Here is a 20,992-nt window from a genome sequence, read left to right on the forward strand (position 1 = left end):
AGAAAATACATCCATAAAATACACATAACACACGGCCCAATGATTCTCTATGGCCCAGCTCCTATCAGCCGTATTTTACGGATCCGTATTATACGGTCTTCTACGGCCGTAGAAAATCGCAGCATGCTGCATTTGTCACCGTATTGCGCAAAAAAAATCACCAATGAAAGTCTATGGGGGCGAGAAAAATACGGATTACACACGGACCAGCAGTGTGACTTGCGAGAAATACGCAGCGGTGTTAGAGAAAAGCCGGTAATTCAATTGCCGGCTTTTCATTTCTCCTTCACAAACCCGACAGGATATGAGACATGGTTTACATACAGTAAACCATCTCATATCCCCCTTTTTTTTGCATATTCCACACTACTAATGTTAGTACTGTGTATGTGCAAAATTTGGGCACTGTAGCTTGTAAAATAAAGGGTTAAATGGCGGAAAAAATTGGCGTGGGCTCCCGTGCAATTTTCTCCGCCAGAGTGATAAAGCCAGTGACTGCGGGCAGATATTAATAGCCTAGAGAGAGTCCATGGTTATTGCCCCCCCCGGCTCCAAACATCTGCCCCCAGCCACCCCAGAAAAGGCACACCTGGAAGATGCGCCTATTCTGGCACTTGGCCTCTCTCTTCCCATTCCCGTGTAGCGGTGGGATATGGGGTAATGAAGGGTTAATGTCACCTTGCTATTGTAAGGTGACATTAAGCCAGGTTAATAATGGAGAGGCGTCAATTATGACACGTATCCATTATTAATCCAATAGTACAAAATGGTTAAGAAAACACACACACACATTATTACAAAGTCCTTTAATGAAATAAAGACACAGGTTATTGTAATATTTTATTATACTGGTAATCCACCTGAAGACCCTCGTTCTGTAACAAAGGAAAAATAAAAAAACAACAATATCTCATACCTTCCGTCGCTCAGGTCAAGTTCCACAAAGTAAATCCATCTGAAGGGGTTAAATCATTTTACAGCCAGGAGCTCTGCTAAAGCAGTGCTCGTGCCTGTAAACCCCCCCCGGGAATGAATGGATTGCAGGGGAATGACCTGTAGTTACCTTGAGTTGCGGTGATGCGCCCTCTGCTGGATGTCCTCATGAACTGGAGCCTTGGAAAAGTTCCCACGCTCGAGTTCATATGAGGACATCCAGCAGAGGGCGCCTCACTGCGACTCAAGGTAACTACAGGTCACCCCGCTTTCCATTCAGTACACGGGGTTTTACAGGCAGGAGCGAGTGCATTAGCACAGCTCCTGGCTGTAAAATGATTTAACCCCTTCAGATGGATTTACATCGTGGGACATAACGATGGAAGGTATGGAATATTGCTGTTTGTTTTTTTAACTTTGTTTCAGGACGATGGTCTTCAGGTGGATTAAGAGTCTAATAAAATATTACAACAACATGTGTCTTTATTTCATTAAAATACTTTGCAATAATGTGTGTGTGTTTTCTTAACCATTTCGTACTATTGGATTAATAATGGATAGGTGTCATAATTGACGCCTCTCCATTATTAACCTGGCTTAATGTCACCTTACAATAGCAAGGTGACATTAACTCTTCATTACCCCATATCCCACCGCTACACGGGAGTGGGAAGGGAGTGGTCAAGTGCCAGAATAGGCGCATCTTCCAGATGTGCCTTTTCTGGGGTGGCTGTGGGCAGATGTTTGTAGCCAGGGGGGGCCAATAACCATGGACCCTCTCTAGGCTATTAATATCTGCCCTCAGTCACTGGCTTTACCATTCTGGCGGAGAAAATTGCGCGGGAGCCCACTCCAATTTTTTCCGCGATTTAACGCTTTATTTTAGCAGCTACAGCGGCAAAATTTTGCACATACACACTACTAACATTAGTAGTGTGGAATATGGAAAAAAAAAAGGGATATGAGATGGTTTACTGTATGTAACCATGTCTCATATCCTGTCGGGTTTGGGAAGGAGAAATGAAAAGCCGGCAATTGAATTACCAGCTTTTCACATATCTTGCGCTGAATTAAATATAAATACAGTATATATATATATATATATATATATATATATATATATATATATGTGTGTGTCTCAATGACATATATATATATATATATATATATATATATATATATATATATATACTGTATATATGTTTTAAATAACATTTGAGCACATAAATCCATTCGATGTTGGTTTTGCAAGCCTGCGAGAAAATATCGCAGTACGGATGCCATACGGATTACATACGGAGGATGCCATGCGCAAAATACGCTGACACACCCTGCCTATGGATGACATACGGATCACTATTTTGGGGACTTTTCTGCGTATTACGGCCGTAAAAAACGGACCGTATTGTCTTACGCCTAGTGTGACGCCGGCCTGACGTGTTCATTTTCATAGATTTTTATTTATTACTTTTGTCAGATTCATGATATTTCTGTGATCATTGTGGGTTTGTCTGTCATTAAACGAGGGGTACCAACAATTTTGACCACGTGTGTACACATTAGACTAACGTCAGCTAAACCCACTGATATTGACTGCTTCAGCTAACTCTAATGTGTACGGAAGCCCATGTTCGATTTCGGACTGCAGATCCTTTTGTTCTCTAAGATAAACCGCCAATATAGACATCTAGCAGTGGCTCTCATAAAGAACAATGAGCCATATCAAACAGTTTAGTGAGCGGTGACTGTAACCGCTCTGTGCTGGCGCTCATGCTCCCACAAAACTTAATTTTCTCCTGGTAGACCCTGATTTCGTAAGATAGCCGGGCAACATTGTAATTCTATTTACCTGCAGATTAGCTCTATAATTCTAGGTACAGTAACAAGCTTTGTCTGAGAGGGCTTGACTGCTTTGTTACAAAAGCTTGCAGTCCCTCTATATGACTGCATACTTGGGAATCGTTGTGTATAGCGCATGCTGTCAGGATTCTCTGGTGCCAGCACCGTGAGCAGGCGGTAATGTTACCACAATTATACAACATACGTACTCCCAGCTACTTTCCGAATAGACATGCAAGGCCTCACTCAATACAAGAGGGTTGAGCACATGTAGTTGTAATGTTGCCAGAAGTATGTATATCACATACAGTGGGGAAAATAAGTATTTGATACACTACCGATTTTGCAAGTTTTCCCACCCACAAAGAATGGAGAGGTCTGTAATTTTTATCATAGGTACACTTCAACTGTGAGAGACAGAATCTAAAAAAAAAAGAAAATCGCATTGAATGTTTTTTGCATAATTAATTTGTATTTTATTGCATGAAATAAGTATTTGATACAATAGAAAAACAGAACTTAATATTTGGTACAGAAACAAAGGTCAGACATTTCTCCTAGTTCTTGACCAAGTTTACACACACCACAGCAGGGATTTTGGCCCACCCATCCATACAGATTTTCTCCAGATCTTTAAGGTTTCGGGGCTGTCACTGGGCAACATTGAGTTTTGGCTCCCTCCAAAGATTTTCTATTGGATTCAGATCTGGAGACTGACTAGGTCACTCCAGGAACTGGAAATGCTTCTTTCAGAGACACTCCTAAGTTGCCCTGGCTGCATGTTTTAAGTCATTGTTATGCTGGAAGATCCAGTAATGACGCATCTTCATTGCTCTTACTGAGATACGGAGGTTGTTGGTCAAAATCTTGCGTTATATGACCCCATCCATCCTCTCTTCAATAAGGTGCAGTTGTAATGTCCCATTTGCAGAAAAGCACCCCTAAAGTATGATGTTTCCCCCACCATGCTTCATGGTTAGGATGGTGTTCTTTGAGTTGCACTCATCCATCTTCCTCCAAACACGGCAAGTTGAGTTGATATCTCCTGCTTCGATTGATGTGAAGAGTCATGATTTCATTGATGTGATGAATAGGGAGCTTGCACCTGCACATTAGACTCACAGGACTACTCAGGCACACTCTGCTTTGCCATACTTTGAGCAGAGCATAAAACAGCACTGCACAAGCGCCTAACTTGGATGTGAAAGGCGAACCAAGATCTTTCTCTTTCTCAGTAGCTTCATTCCGATGATGTCGCTGTGCGCTTGCATAATGCTAGCTTATGCTCTGCTCACAGTAGGGCAGAGCAGAGTGCACCTGCGCAGTCCGGTTTGCAGTGTGGATGATACATCACATCAAAGCAGGAGGACATGATTAGGAGCAGACTGGAGGAATAGACACTGCAGCTAGGATGCCCATTGGGCAGGACCACCCACATTGACATACCACATGGGAGCATATCAAATGGTATTTTTGGGGGTTATACAGGGGGAGTCAGGAGATGATAGACACGTTTATTGAATGCAGCACATGAATAGTGAAAGGTGGTGGCATTTGTTCATAATCTCAAAAACTGGTGACAGGTTCCCTTTAAAAAAGAATACCCCTTTAACCCATTAGTGACAGAGCCAATTTTATCTTTATAACTGAGCTCTATTTTCCAAAACTGACCAGTGTCAATTTTTGTGGTAATAACTCTGGAATGCTTCTATATATCCCCGTAATTTTGTTACTGGTTTTTCATGACACATTGTACTTTATGTTAGTGGTAAATTTAAGTCAATTTTTTTTTGTAAAATTGTCTGAAAAAATGGAAACAATGTGTGATTTATAAACTTTCAATACTTAGATCCTTACAGAAGATAGTCATACCAGACAATAGTTTAAAGTTGACATATGTGAAATGTTATTTATTATGTCAGCTTGATTTTTCAAATGTCCTTTTATTTCATTAAGATGTATAAAGAGTTACATTTTTTAAATGAAAATTTGGATATAGATTTGCATTTGCAGAGCCCCTGAGGTGCCATAAAGCAGAAACACCCACAAGTGACCCAATTTGGCAAACAAAACTGCAAAAAGTATGCGTTGTGGTGAGTATATTTAACTCACAAACTACAACACAGTATTTTATAAGACTGGGCTGTGAAACAAAATACTTAGAGCTTTTCTGTAAAAATTTTAACCCCTTTCTGACATTAGACATAATCCATCCATGTGACCTGGGTATATCTAACCAGGGACAGATTATTACGTCTACGCAATTGCCCGCGCACACGGGTGGTGTGCGGGCGATTGCTGCTGGGTGTCAGCTGTCTCCTGGCACCTTATACCCGAAATGCTACGATTGAAGGGGATCGCAGCATTCCGGGAGCTGGCAGAGGGCTGACAGCCCCTCTGCCTTTCGATCAGAGACCCCACAGCATTACATGGGGTCCGGATCGTTACCATGGTGACCCAATGTCGTCATGATGACATCCGGGTCAGAAATAGGAAACATGCTGATTATGCGCAGTGCAAGCTTCTCTGTCAGTGCAGAGCTGACAGTTTCTACAGCATGGGGATGCTGCTGCATCCCCAAGCTGTAGAAGCTATTAGCCTGCAAAAAATGATAGTTCCAAAGTGGGACTAAGTAAAAAAGTAAAAAAAAGTTATAAAAAAGTTTTTAAATAATTGTAAAAATAAAATAAAATAAATAAATAAATAATAATAAAAAAATTCAGAATATATTGTATCTATAAGTATTTGAATGAAAAAAATATAAACAATAAAAGTACACATATTTGGTATCGCCGCGTCCGCAACGACCTGACCTATAAAACTGTCTCACAAGTTAACCCCCTAACACCATAAAAATATAAAAAACAAGGCAAAAAACGATGCTTTATCATCACACCGCTGAACAAAAAATGGAATAAAATGTGATAAAAAAAAGGATATAAATAAACATGGTACCGCTGAAAACATCATTTTGTCCTGTAAAAAAACAAGCCACCATACAGCTCCATCAGTGAACAATTAAAAAAGTTAAAGGTCCCAGAATAAAGCAATGCAAAAATAATTATTTTGTCTATAAAAGTTTTTCTTGTGTAAAAGCGCCAAAACATACAAAAACGATATATAAGTGGGGTATTGCTGTAATTGTACTGCCCGAAGAATAAAAGTGCCTTATCAATTTTACCACAGACATGGAACGGCAAACCACCCTCCCAAAAAAAATCCTGAATTGCTGGTTTTTGTTTTATTCTGCCTTCCAAAATTCCAAATAGAAAGACATAAAAAAAGTCATGTGCCCGAAAATGGTACAAGTAAAAACATCAATTCGTCACGCAAAAAACAAGTCATCACATGACTCTGTGGGCCAAAATATGGAAAACTATAGCTCTCAAAATATGGTGATGCAAAAAACTATTTTTTGGAATAAAAAGCGTCTTTTAGTGTGTGACAGTAGCCAAACTTAAAAAAAGATATAAATCTGGTATCGCTGTAATCGCACCAACCCGAAGAATAAAGTAGCCTAATTGCACGAGGAACGGCGTAAAAATAAATAAAACCAATTCTTCACCTGCTGTTGATCTTTTCATTCTGCCTCCGAAAGATCGCAGTAAGGCTCAACGCACATTTATCCTGTGCTCTGTGTTGAGTGCTTACATTGGGGTTTCAGTGTAAATCTCTGAAATACGTCATTCAGAAGGAACCTCTGGTGGAAGATTACCTATAATGAGGCAGATGGAAGCACTGTGGACGTTGTCTGACCTGTGATCCGGAGGTGTCCATCTTTTTAGGACTGCATAAAAGTGCCAACGGCCACAGTTTTGTGCACTTCTGAAAGGAAGGATACTGCTGAACAGACGCCAGACGGAGTCCAGAGTAACTCTGCTGCCTCATTATAGTGAATGGATTTAGATGGAAACCCCAAAGTAAGTGATCAGCGTAGAGCGCCGGATAAGTGTGATCCCAAATGTTATGTAAATTGTTCCCAATAAAAGCTTCAACTCAATCCACAAAAAAAGCAAGCCCTCACTCAGGTCTGTCAACTAACGGAAATATAGGGGCTTTAACTTACTTGTAGTACAAAGGCTTTGGAAAAGCGAAATGGCTCCATTACCTTCCAAAATAAATTCAGAAAATTCTGTGCTCCCAACTCCAAATGCCCCCCTCCCTTCTGATCGCCGCAGTGTACCAAAACCGCATATACTGTGGCATCCACATGTTTGGCAATTCTGAAGCGATGAGAGCCACATAACTTACGGTGCATGCCTCCAAAAGCACAGGCTGAGTCACTACAGCGTACTGGTCACTACAATGGCTGTTGGCAATTTTCACTCTGCAACATTCATTGTTGCTTGTTTCTGTAAAATACCCATGGAGTCAAAACTAGCACTACACCTGTAGATAAATTCCCAAAGGGGTATAATTTCCAAAATGGGGTCACATGAGGGGGGTTCTGCTCTGCTAGCAATTTAGGGCTCTGTATATGGAGTCTGAACACTCTTCTAGGAAAATTTGGGCTCCAGGAGGCAAATAGTGCTCCGCTCCTACCGAGTCTCTTTGTATGGCTAAGTAGTACTGTACAGCCACATATGGGGTATTGCCATGTTCAGTAGATTTTATGAGACAAACTATGGTGCCATTTTTACCCACCTCTTTTGTGAAAATGTAAAATCTGGGGCTAAAACTACATTTTTATTGTAAAAACATAGTTATTTTTTCTTCACTGCTCAATGGTATAAAATTCTGTGACATACCTGTGGTGTCAATATGATCACTGAACCCCTAGATTAATTAATTGAGAGGTGTAGTTTGTAAAATGGGGTCACTTATGATGGGATCTGCTGTTCTGGAACCTGATGGGCTCTCCTAGTGGGTCATGGCACCTGCAAATCATAACCGTAAAATCTGGGTCTCCTTGCCTTCTGAGCTTTGCACTGTGCCTGATAAATATTTTCCGATTACATGTAGCTAATAGGCGCACTAAGCAAAAAATTGATCTCAGTTTATTGTAAAAAAAATTCCCATTAACCCTTAAAAAAATAAAACATTTGGAGCTAAAACAACATTTTTGTGAGGAAAATGTGATTTCATTATTTTTACGACTAAATGTTATAAACTTCTGTGAAGCACCTGGGGGTTCAAAGTGCTTACCATGCATCTAAATACATTCCTTGTGGGGGTATAGTTTTCAAAATGGGGTTACTTGGGGGTTTCCACTGTTTAGGCACATCAGGGGCTCTCCAAATGGGAAATGATGTCCGCTAATGATTCCACCAAATTTTACATTCAAAAAGTCAAATGATGCTCCTTCCCTTCCGAGCCCTGCAGTGCACCAAAACAGTAGTTTTCTCCCTCATATAGGGTATCGGTGTACTCAGGAGAAATTGCACTACAAATTGTTACCCTGATGAAAATGCAAGATTTGGGGCTAAAATAGCATTTTTGTGAGGGAAAATGGGATTTTATTATTTTCACGGCTCAAAGTTATAAACTTCTGTGAAGCATCTAAGGGTTCAAGGTGCTCACCACACATTTAAATACATTCCTTACGGGGGTCTAGTTTTCAAAATGGGGTCACTTGTGTGGGGTGTCCACTGTTTAGGCACATCAGGGGCTCTCCAAATGGGACATGGCATCCGCTAATGATTCTAGGAAATTTTACATTCAAAAAGTGAAATGACGCTCCTTTCCTTCCAAGCTTTGCCGTGCCCCCAAACAGTAGTTTTCTCCCTCATATTGGGTATTGGCGTACTCAGGAGAAATTACACAACATATTATACTGTGCATTTTCTCCTTTTACTGTTATGAAAATGCAATATTTTGGGCTAAAAACATATTTGTAGGGAAAATTATATATTTTTAAATTTTACGGCTCAACATTTTAAACTTTTGTGATGCACCGGAAAGTTCAATGTGCTCACCACATATCTAGATCAGTTCCCTGAGAGTTCTAGTTTCCAAAATGGTGTCACTTGTGAGGGATTTTCACTGTTTAGGCTCATCAGAGGCTCTCCAAATGCGACATAGTGTCCACGAATTGTTCCAGAAAATTTTGCATTCAAAAAGTCAAATGGCACTCCTTCCCTTCCGAGCTCTGCCGTAAACCCAAACAGTGGTTTTCTCCCTCATGTGGGGTATCGGCATGCTCAGGAGAAATTATACAACAAATTTTGGGGTCCATTTTTTCCTTTTACATTTGTCGAATTAAAAAAATTGAATCTGAAGTAAATTTTTTTGTGAAAAAAAGTTAAATGTTCTTTTTTTTTTCCATAATTCCTGTGAAGCACCTGAAGGGTTGATAAACTTCTTGATTGTGGTTTTGAGCACCTTGAGGGGTGCAATTTTTAGAATTTGGGTATCTTATATCATATAGACCCCCTCAAAGTGACTTCAAATGTGATGTGGTCCCTAAAAAAAATGATTTTGTAAATTATGTTGGAAAAATGAAAAATCGTTGGTCAACTTTTAACCCTTATAACTTCCTAACAAAAAAAAATAAATTATGGTTGCTAAATTGTGCTGATGTAAAGTAGACATGTAGGAAATGTTATTTATGAACTATTTTATGTGATATATCTCTGTGATTTAAGGGCATGAAAATTCAAAGTTGGAAAATTGCAAAATTTTCCAAATTTTTGCCAAATTTCATTTTTTTTCACAAATAAACGCAAGTCATACAGAAATTTTTTTACTACTATCATGAAGTACAATATGTCACAAAAAAAACATCAGAATCACCAGGATCCATTGAAGTGTTCCAGAGTTATTACCTCATAAAGTGACAGTGGTCAGAATTGTAAAAATTAATCCAGTCATTAACGTGCAGAGCTCCTTCGGGGGTAAATGGGTTAAGTAATAAATCTGTGCAAGTGTAGTACTCAAGTCCACTTTCCTGTGTTTGAGTCCTAGTGTTTACTAATTGTAATTTGCATATTCTCTTATACAGTATAAAAAGCACACCACCAAATATTTTATAAAGAGGATAAATATTTCACTCACTGTAATTAGTTTAACTTTAAACAGAAAAATTACACAGGTATGCAAAAGAGCATCGTCTTGAGTAAAGTATGGACGGAATTCCTTTTCTCTTCTTCTGTAACATTAAAAACAGGTACCAAGAGATAGCAGGTTCTTTTCCTTTAGTCTACAGCCTAAAAGTTCTGCAGAATGTTTAGGAAGGTCCAAATCCCCGACTAAATCATTTAATTCGAGCTGTGAAAAAGCTGTGGCTCGTTGGAACTAGCGTGAAAGTCTTTGTCAGAATCAGGTGTTTCTTCAAGTTTCTCCGGAGGTGAAGAGACAGGTATTCCTAGACTGTGAGGCACTGGGCTACTTGCTGACAGGATATCTGGTTATGTCCTTCTTCCTTGTAAGGTTGAATCCCTCCACATTGCACTTCAACAGTAGCAGTCATCAGTATGATTGTGCGGTTCCCTCCAGATCATAGGCACACCAAAACGTAAGCTCTCTATATTCCCTTTAGGCCAGATCTCAGACTTTGCACTGATGAGGGGCAATACTCCAAAACACAGTGTCTGCAAATTGAGATTTTGGTCTGACTTTTATCCTAAGTCATGTGACAAGGCTCGTTAAAGGGTCGACATTGACTTTTAGGATGGCTGCTTCCAATAGGTGGCACTAGAGTTTTAGTCCTCTTCCTCTCTGAAGAGACAATTTGCAGAGTTCTTCTACACAAATGAAACACGCTACATGTTGAACCCACAAATTGTCCTGATCATGTAGTTTTACTTGCAAGTACGCATAATAAACTTTTCTAACGAAGTCCATAATGTTCCCTCATTGTTTCTTCACTGCAAAACAACCACAAATGTACCAAAAGTTGTCTGGTGAATTATGACACCCCCCTATAGCCATTTTCATCACGCTAGTGGTATAATCCACCACAACCACTAAATACTGAAAGGAATCATGGTAAGTGCACCTCCACACTATTATGAACTCAATCTAAAAGAAAATCTACCTTTGCCCCCCTAAAGTAACCAATCACAGTGCAGCTTTCAATTCTTATACTGCTGAGGTAAAATGAAAGTTGTGCTCTGATTGGTTGCTATGGACACAGCCACATTCTTTGGACCAAAATCATCCACCAAAGGTCATGCAAAGTGGTGAAAGTAATGTGCAAGAAAACGCCTATGGAGTGAAAAAAAACTGTACGTGATAGAACTTTTTTGATATTTCTACTGAGCTCAGCCATTGAAAGTATGTAAAAATCATCTCTTACTTTTCAAACAATTTTATCCTTGTAGACCTGTGCACAAAATTTTGAGTTGTACAGGATTATTAAAAAAACAAAAGATCTCTTTTTCACAGCGCCACTCATTTCCAAAGGCTGTGCTTGGTATTGCAGTTGAATCTCATTGACTGGCGTGCTGCAGTATCATACATAAGCAAGACTAAAAGTGGCTCTGGTTTTGGTGAAAGAAAAGAATATCGCATTGGTTAATCAAAGAAAAGCCTGTTAAACAGTTATTATAAATTAGAGGGGATGAACAGTACTTAGATATTGCAGGCCTATTCTTATGATAGGTTAATAATATGAAATCTGTGGGGGTCTGACACCTGGATGATCAGTTATTATTAGCCCTGAGAGTGTATGGCGCCGGCACAACACCGTTCCTCTGTAAGGGCCATTCTTGGGCTCTGCAGCACAATATGAGCTGAGCTGTAGTACTCGAGAACCGCTGCTACAGTATACAGAGCCCCAGCTGAGAAATTTGGCATGGGCTGAAACCAGCTGACCAGTGGGGTGTTGGGTGCTGGACCCTCACCTATCTGATATTGATGAACTATGCTAAGGATAAGTCATCAAGATCCAAGTTGAGGACAACCCCTTTAATTGGTACCCAAATATTTTACCCAAATTACCAGTCTTTGTTTCATAGAAAACTGTTATATTGATCATATATGTTAACAATATAATGCATTTTTCAGATCTCAGATTTTGTCATGGACCTTTGTAGCTCCGTTTACAACAGAATGAAAGTTAATGAGGTAAGGACAACATGCGATTTGTTTGTCATGTTAAGAAGTCATGAAAACAATATGGAAACACAACAGAAATTATTCAACCAGGCAAATGGCGGCTTTGGCAATCTGTAATAGAAAGGGAAATAATCTTACCCATTGAAAGAACATGATGTACTCAGGGGAATAGGTGACGGAGGTCTTTACCTAGAGCATGATTGAGGGAATTAGAGAGGAAAAATGCAACAGAGGACAAGCGAATGAATGAGGACAATTGAATAAATGAGGCCAAGTGAATGAATGAGGACAAGCAAATAAATGAGGACAAGCGAATGAACGAGGACAAGCGAATAAATGAGGACAAGCGAATGAATGAGGACAAGTGAATGAATGAGGACAAGCAAATAAATGAGGACAAGTGAATGAACGAGGACAAGCGAATAAATGAGGACAAGCAAATGAATGAGGTATAACAAAAACAACAAAGGGCAGGGTGCACCACTGAATGTTTGAAATACAAATATAGTAAACACAGAGTGCTACAAACGCATGGAAAAGAGGAACAATTGTTAAAGGAAAGGCCAATGCGTATATGAAAAGTGCACACCTGAAGTACAAGAATATAAACAACTACTTTATTGTCACCAAAGCACAAACATAATTAAAAACCTTTAAAAAGAATGATCCCAACCCAGATGCGGCTGAGAAACATGTTCCTGACAAATCGGTAACCAGCTTTCTAATTACTTTTGCTATCTCTGCTGCTATTTAAAGACTGCAATAGTCACTGCTCAGCACTTCCCTTGACAAAGCTACACGTGGGGCTCCCACACCCCCATCTTTTCATGCCATCCATTTCCTTTCCTTCATCCAGGGGCTCCCTGCTTGCATTACCTTCATTGTCCTAGGGACTCTCTGGCTATTTACATGGGCTCTCCTCTGTGATCATAATCCGGTTCTTCCATGTGTCTATTTGGCATGTAGGTATTCAGCACTGGATAATAATTTTTGTCCACTTAAATATATATATTTTTCTGCGCTCTTGCTCTAATCACCATAGTGCTATTTTGCATATACCCGGGATTTAGGTTGGCTTTCTTTTGCAGTCTATGACCACCATTTTGACAATTGCTATTTCTCGCAGACACCTAACTTATACCTGTGGGGACGCACACATTTAGGATTCATAGTGTGTGCATTCAGCCAACTATATTTGTCTAACTGATTTTTTCTCTTATTACTTGTTGCTGGATTGTTATGACCTTACAATAATATCTTGTTGATTGCATTATTTATGTACACTGTGTGCAGAATTATTAGGCAAGTTGTATTTTGATCACATGATACTTTTTATACATTTTGTCCTACTCCAAGCTGTTCAGGCTTGAGAGCCAACTACCAAGTAAGTATATCAGGTGATGTACATCTCTCTAATGAGGAGGGGTGTTGTCTAATGACATCAACACCCTATATAAGGTGTGCTTAGTTATTAGGCAACTTCCTTTCCTTTAGCAAAATGGGTCAGAAGAGAGATTTGATGGGCTCTGAAAAGTCCAAAATTGTGAGATGTCTTGCAGAGGGATGCAGCAGTCTTGAAATTGCCAAACTTTTGAAGCATGATCACCAAACAATCAAGCTTTTGATGGCAAATAGCCAACAGGGTCGCAAGAAGCGTGTTGGGCAAAAAAGGCACAAAATACCTGCCCATGAATTGAGGAAAATCAAGCGTGAAGATGCCAAGATGCCATTTGCCACCAGTTTTGCCATATTTCAGAGCTGCAACGTTACTGGAGTAACAAAAAGCACAAGGTGTGTGATACTCAGGGACATGGCCAAGGCAAGGAAGGCTGAAAAACAACCACCTTTGAACAAGAAACATAAGGTAAAATGTCAAGACTGGGCCAAGAAATATCTTAAGACTGACTTTTCAAAGGTTTTATGGACTGATGAAATGAGAGTGACTCTTGATGGGCCAGAGGCTGGATCAGTAAAGGGCAGAGAGCTCCACTCTGACTCAGACGCCAGCAAGGTGGAGGTGGGGTACTGGTATGGGCTGGTATCATCAAAGATGAACTTGTGGGACCTTTTCGGGTTGAGGATGGAGTGAAGCTCAACTCCCAGACCTACTGCCAGTTTCTGGAAGACAACTTCTTCAAGCAGTGGTACAGGAGGAAGTCAGTATAATTCAATAAAAACATGATTTTCATGCAGGACAATGCTCCATCACATGCCTCCAGCTACTCCACAGCGTGGCTGGCCAGTAAAGGTCTCAAAGAAGAAAAAATAATGACATGGCCCCCTTGTTCACCTGATCTGAACCCCATGAGAACCTGTGGTCCCTCATAAAATGCGAGATCTACAGGGAGGGAAAACAGTCCACCTCTCGGAACAGTGTCTGGGAAGCTGTGGTGACTGCTGCATGCAATGTTGATAGTAAACAGATCAAGCAACTGACAGAATCTATGGATGGAAGGCTGTTGAGTGTCATCATAAAGAAAGGTGGCTATATTGGTCACTATTTTTTGGGGGTTCTGCTTTTGCATGTCAGAAATGTTTATTTCTAAATTTTGTGCAGTTATATTGGTTTACCTGGTGAAAATAAACAAGTGAGATGGGAATATATTTGGTTTTTATTAAGTTGCCTAATAATTCTGCACAGTAATAGTTACCTGCACAAACAGATATCCTCCTAAGATAGCCAAATCTAAAAAAAATAACACTCCAACTTCCAAAAATATTAAGCTTTGATATTTATGAGTCTTTTGGGTTGATTGAGAACATAGTTGTTGATCAATAATAAAAATAATCCTAAATTACAACTTGCCTAATAATTCTGCACACAGTGTACACTGCACTTCCATTATGGGTGCCTATGTTGTTACGGTGTCATGTCCTAGGGTCACATAGATGTATTATTGCATATGGATGGGGGTGTTGTCATTGTTGTTTTTAAATGTTTTTAATTATGTTTGTGCTTTGGTGACAATAAAGTAGTTGTTTATATTCTTATACCTCAGGTGTGCACTTTTCATATACGCATTGGCCTTTCCTTTAACAAGCAAATGAATGAGGACAAGGGAATAAATGAGGACTAGCGAATGAGTGAGGAAATACGAATAAACGAGGACTAGCGAATAAAGGAGGACAAGCGAATGAATGAGGACAAACGAATAAATAAAGATAAGCAAATAAATGAGGACAAGCGAATGAATGAGGACAAGGGAATAAATGAGGACAAGCAAATTTATGAGGACAAGGGAATAAATGAGGACTAGCGAATGAATGAGAACAATGGAATAAATGAGGACAAGCGAATAAATGAGGACAAGCGAATAAATGAGGATAAGGGAATAAATGAGGATAAGGGAATAAATGAGGACAAGGGAATGAATGAGGACTAGCGAATAAATGAGGACAAGTAAATAACTGAGGACAAGAGAATAAATGAGGACAAGCGAATAAATGAGGACAAGGGAATAAATGAGGACAAGCGAATAAATGAGGACAAGTGAATAAATGAGGATAAGGGAATAAATGAGGACAAGGGAATAAATGACGACAAGGGAATAAATGAGGACTAGAGAATGAATGAGGACAATGGAATAAATGAGGACAAGTAAATAACTGAGGACAAGAGAATAAATGAGGACAAGCGAATAAATGAGGACAAGGGAATAAATGAGGACTAGCGAATGAATGGGGACAAGCGAATAAATGAGGACAAGCGAATGAATGAGGACAAGGGAATGAATGAGGACTAGTGAAAAAATGAGGACGAGCGAATGAATGAGGACAAGGGAATAAATGAGGACTAGTGAATAAATGAGGACAAGCGAATAAATGAGGACTAGTGAAAAAATGAGGACAAGCGAATAAATGAGGACAAGTAAATGAATGAGGACAAGGGAATAAATGAGGACTAGCGAACGAATGAGGACAAGTGAATAAATGAGGACAAGCAAATAAATGAGGAAAAAAAACGAATGAATGATGAAAACTGAATAAAAGAGGATGAATGAGGACAAACAAATGAATGAGGACAAGCAAATAAATGAGGACAAGCAAATAAATGAGGACAAGCAAATGAATGAGGACAAGCGAATAAATTAGGACAAGGGAATAAATGAGGACAAACGAATGAATGATGAAAACTGAATAAAAGAGGACAAGCGAATGAATGAGAACAAGTGAATGAATAAGGACAAGCGAATGAATGAGGACAAGCGAATGATTCTCTATTTGACTTTTCTTTCTCAAGTCAAAGGTGGATGGGTGTATTCTGAAATCAGAACCTTTGACACTAAGAGAGCCAATATCTAGGCTTTAATGTTAACTTACTATTACACATGTAAATTAGTAGTACAAAAAAGAAAAATTAATCAGCTAATCAGCGCCTCTAACAGAATATAGCAAGTGTGAACAGGTGCAAGCTGCCATGACTGCATTCTATTCAAACCAAAGAATACAGCAGCACTGTGTTCACACAGGTAGGATCCAGGACTAATTAAACATAGCCTTGGGCTCATTGGCAGTATGCTCAGCCAGTTTACTGCGCACTCCTCCCATCAGCCTATGGTTGTTTTTCATTAGTGTTGGATCCTACCTGCCCTTTATATTTGCAGGGTATTAGGCCAAGAGAGGCATGTTTGACAAATATTAGATCTAGGGTCCCACAAAGGTACTCTTTGTGGTTGGTGGGTAAACAAAATAATATATAAAACACGAAAATTGCAGAAATGGAGGCCAAGATATTCTATCAATGTGCAATATCACACTATAGATGTCAATGCCTTTTTATTATTGCGTCAGTTTTTGTTTTTTTTATATATTTTTCTGGGACCAGTGCTGCATCACTAACATATAGCAGAGGTCAACTCATAGCACACAGACCTTCACAGATTAGATATTGATCGCTACCCATTTATCACCATGTCTGTGTTTAAACAACTCCTTTAAAGAGAATGTGACCAGGTTTATTCTTCTCAATCTGACGACAGCATAAAATGTGGATGAGACCTTGATTCCAGCAGTGGGTTACTTACTAGTCTCCTAGCTTTAGTTTTAATAAATTTGCTGATGATTCCATTATCACCAACAAACACCACCTGCACTATACTGTGCATAGGCAGAAAGGCAATTGTGGGAGTGGGGATATCCATAGCTCTTGCATATCGAGGACTATGTAGAAGCAGCTTATCCCTGAGAGGGCTAAAAGAGATACAGCAGATAACATTGTATTTTATTCAAAATTATGGCAAAAAGCCCAAGAAGTAACCCAGCATTCGAATCCAGATCTCTGCCCCTAGTTTATGTTGCTCTCAGATGCTCAGTGTAAGCCTGGTGACAGATTCGCTATAATTCTGAAATAACCATATAAAAATGTAAGGCTAAGGAAAGTGTATCTTTGAAATTTGGCTTAGCTCTTAAAGTTGTAGGTACCATAATGTTCTGTATGTACAGTATGTAATATACATTTTAATAAATATTTTAATTTTTATTCTAGGAGAACAACCAAGAAATATACAAAAGAGTAAGTATCATAACGTTTCATTATTTACTACATTATACAGTAGCATGTAAAAGTTTGGGCACCCCTGGTCAAAATTAGCTATTGTGAACAGTTAAGCATGCTGAATATGAAATGATCTTTAACCCCTTCACCCCCGGAGCTTTTTCCGTCTTTTCATTTTCGTTTTTCGCTCCCCTCCTTCCCAGAGCCATAACTTTTTTATTTTTCCGTCAATTTGGCCATGTGAGGGCTTATTTTTTGCGGGACGAGTTGTACTTTTGAACGACATCATTGGTTTTACCATGTCGTGTACTAGAAAACGGGAAAAAAATTCCAAGTGCAGTGAAATTGCAAAAAAAGTGCAATCCCACACTTGTTTTTTGCTTGGCTATTTTGCTAGGTTCATTAAATGCTAAAACTGACCTGCCATTATGATTCTCCAGGTCAGTACGAGTTCATAGACACCTAACATGACTAGGTTATTTTTCACCTAAGTGGTGAAAAAAAATTCCAAACTTTGCAAAAAAAAAAAAAATTGCGCCATTTTCCGATACTCGTAGCGTCTCCATTTTTCGTGATCTGGGGTCAGGTGAGGGCTTATTTTTTGAGTGCCGAGCTGGCGTTTTTAATGATAGCATTTTGGTGCAGATACGTTCTTTTGATCGCTCGTTATTGCATTTTAATGCAATATCGCGAAGACTAAAAAAACGTAATTCTGGCGTTTCGATTTATTTTCTCATTACGCCATTTAGCGATCAGGTTAACGCTTTTTTTATTGATAGATCGGGCGATTCTGAACGCGGCGATATCAAATATGTGTAGGTTTGATTTTTTTTTAATTGATTTATTTTGATTGGGGCGAATGGGGGGTGATTTAAACTTTTATATTTTTTTTATTTTTTTCACATTTTTTTTTACTTTTTTTTTTCACTTTTGCCTTGCTTCTATAGCCTCCATGGGAGGCTAGAAGCAGGCACAACCCGATCGGCTCTGCTATGTAGCAGCGATCATAAGATCGCTGCTACACAGCAGAATTGCAGGTGTGCTGTGAGCGCCGACCACAGGGTGGCGCTCACAGCTACCGAGGATCAGTAACCATAGAGGTCTCAAGGACCTCTATGGTTACCTTCCTGACACATCGCCGACCCCCGATCATGTGACGGGGGTCGGCGATGATGTCATTTCTGGCCGCCCGGCCAGATGCGGTAGTTACATGCCGCTGTCTGCGTTTGACAGCGGCATTTAACTAGTTAATGGGCGCGGGCGGATCACGATTCCACTCGCGCTCATTGCGCGCACATGTCAGCTGTACAAAACAGCTGACATGTCGCGGCTTTAAGGTGGGCTCGCCGCCGGAGCCCACCTTAAAGCGGGGGTTCTGCCAGCTGACGTACTATTCTGTCAGCTGGCAGAAAGGGGTTAAAAGAGAAAAGTTAAAGATGACACATGTAGGCAGCCAAAAGTCTTTCAGTTCTTGTTTGTGGGATTTTCATCCATTCTTCCTTGGAAAATTCTTTCACTTCTGTGAGGTTCCTGGGTCATCTTGCATACACTGCTATTTTTAGGTCTAGCCACAGATTTTCAAAGATGTTCAAATCAAGGAACTGTGAGGGCCATTGTAAAACCTTCAGCTTTCTCCTTTTGACACAGTTTATTCTGGATTTTGACATGTGTTTAGGATAATTATCCATTTGTAGAAGCTTTTTTTTATAGATGGTGTTATGTTTGCATCAAGATTTTGTTGTTGAAATTTCATTGAATCCATTCTTCCCTCTACCTGTGAAATATTCCCCATGCCATTGGCTGCAACACATTCCCAAATCAAGATTGATCCACCCACATGCTTAATGGCTGGCGACTCGTGGTGAGATATTAGTTTCCTAAAATTCTGTGCCCCTTTTTCTCCACACATACCTTTGATCATTGTGGCCAAATAGTTCTATTTTAACCTCATCAGTTCACAGGACTTGATTCCAAAATGCATCAAACTTATTTAGATGTTCTTTTACATACTTCTGAAGCATAATTTTATGGTGAGGATGCAGGAGGGGTTTTCTCCTGATGACTCATCCATTAACCCCTTAAGCCCCGAGGGTGGTTTGCACGTTAATGACCGGGCCAATTTTTACAATTCTGACCACTGTCCCTTTATGAGGTTATAACTCTGGAACGCTTCAACGGATCTTGGCGATTCTGACATTGTTTTCTCGTAACATATTGTACTTCATGTTAGTGGTAAAATTTCTTCGATATAACTTGCGTTTATTTGTGAAAAAAACGAATATTTGGCGAAAATTTTGAAAATTTCGCAATTTTCCAACTTTGAATTTTTATGCCCTTAAATCACAGACATATGTCACACAAAATACTTAATAAATAACATTTCCCACATGTCTACTTTACATCAGCACAATTTTGGAACCAAAATTTTTTTTTGTGACAGAGTTATAAGGGTTAAAAGTTGACCAGCAATTTCTCATTTTTACAACACCATTTTTTTTTAGGGACCACATCTCATTTGAAGTCATTTTGACGGGTCTATATGATAGAAAATACCCAAGTGTGACACCATTCTAAAAACTGCACCCCTCAAGGTACTCAAAACCACTTTCAAGAAGTTTATTAACCCTTCAGGTGTTTCACAGGAATTTTTGGAATGTTTAAATAAAAATGAACATTTAACTTTTTTTCACACAAAATTTATTTCAGCTCCAATTTGTTTTATTTTACCAAGGGTAACAGGAGAAAATAGACCCCAAAAGTTGTTGTACAATTTGTCCTGAGTATGCTGATACCCCATATGTGGGGGTAAACCACAGTTTGGGCGCATGGCAGAGCTTGGAAGCAAAGGAGCGCCATTTGACTTTTCAATGCAAAATTGACTGGAATTGAGATGGGACGCCATGTTGCATTTGGAGAGCCCCTGATGTGCCTAAACATTGAAACCCCCCACAAGTGACACCATTTTGGAAAGTAGACCCCCTAAGGAACTTATCTAGATGTGTGGTGAGCACTTTGACCCAACAAGTGCTTTACAGAAGTTTATAATGCAGAGCCGTAAAAATAAAAAATCATATTTTTTCACAAAAATTATCTTTTCACCCCCAATTTTTTATTTTCCCAAGGGTGAGAGAAGAAATTGGACCCCAAAAATTGTTGTGCAATTTGTCCTGAGTACGCTGATACCCCATATGTGGGTGTAAACCATTGTTTGGGCGCAGGGCAGAGCTTGAAAGGGAAAGAGCGCCATTTGACTTTTCAATGCAAAATTGACTGGAATTGAGATGGGACGCCATGTTGCATTTAGAGAGCCCTTGATGTGCCTAAACATTGAAACCCCTAACAAGTGACACCTTTTGGAAAGTAGACCCCCTAAGGAACTTATCTAGATGTGTGGTGAGCACTTTGACCCAACAAGTGCTTTACAGAAGTTTATAATGCAGAGCCGTAAAAATAAAAAATCATATTTTTTCACAAAAATGATCTTTTCACCCCCAATTTTTTATTTTCCCAAGGGTAAGAGAAAAAATTGGACCCCAAAAATTGTTGTGCAATTTGTCCTGAGTACACTGATACCCCATATGTGGGTGTAAACCATTGTTTGGGCGCAGGGCAGAGCTCAGAAGGGAAGGAGCGCCATTTGACTTTTCAATGCAAAATTGACTGGAATTGAGATGGGACGCCATGTTGCGTTTGGAGAGCCCCTAATGTGCCTAAACATTGAAACCCCCC

The 20,992-nt window shown here is 39.6% G+C and overlaps 1 protein-coding gene across 4 annotated transcripts in view; it reads left to right on the plus strand.

Moving 5' to 3' along the window:
- NMS (neuromedin S) overlaps window positions 1-20,992 on the plus strand; it is a 103,610-nt gene that overhangs the window by 46,434 nt on the left and 36,184 nt on the right. For all 4 annotated transcript variants that reach the window (XR_013223926.1, XM_077296610.1, XM_077296611.1 and 1 more), the window contains 2 exons: window positions 11,719-11,778; window positions 17,255-17,281. Coding sequence is in view for 3 of the 4 variants with exons in the window: in XM_077296610.1 (XP_077152725.1) it covers window positions 11,719-11,778; window positions 17,255-17,281 (87 nt within the window). In the remaining variant the exon portion in view is untranslated. The remainder of the gene's footprint in view (window positions 1-11,718; window positions 11,779-17,254; window positions 17,282-20,992) is intronic.

The sequence above is a fragment of the Ranitomeya variabilis genome, chromosome 3 (assembly GCF_051348905.1).
Source record: "Ranitomeya variabilis isolate aRanVar5 chromosome 3, aRanVar5.hap1, whole genome shotgun sequence".
Taxonomy (NCBI): Eukaryota; Metazoa; Chordata; class Amphibia; order Anura; family Dendrobatidae; genus Ranitomeya; species Ranitomeya variabilis.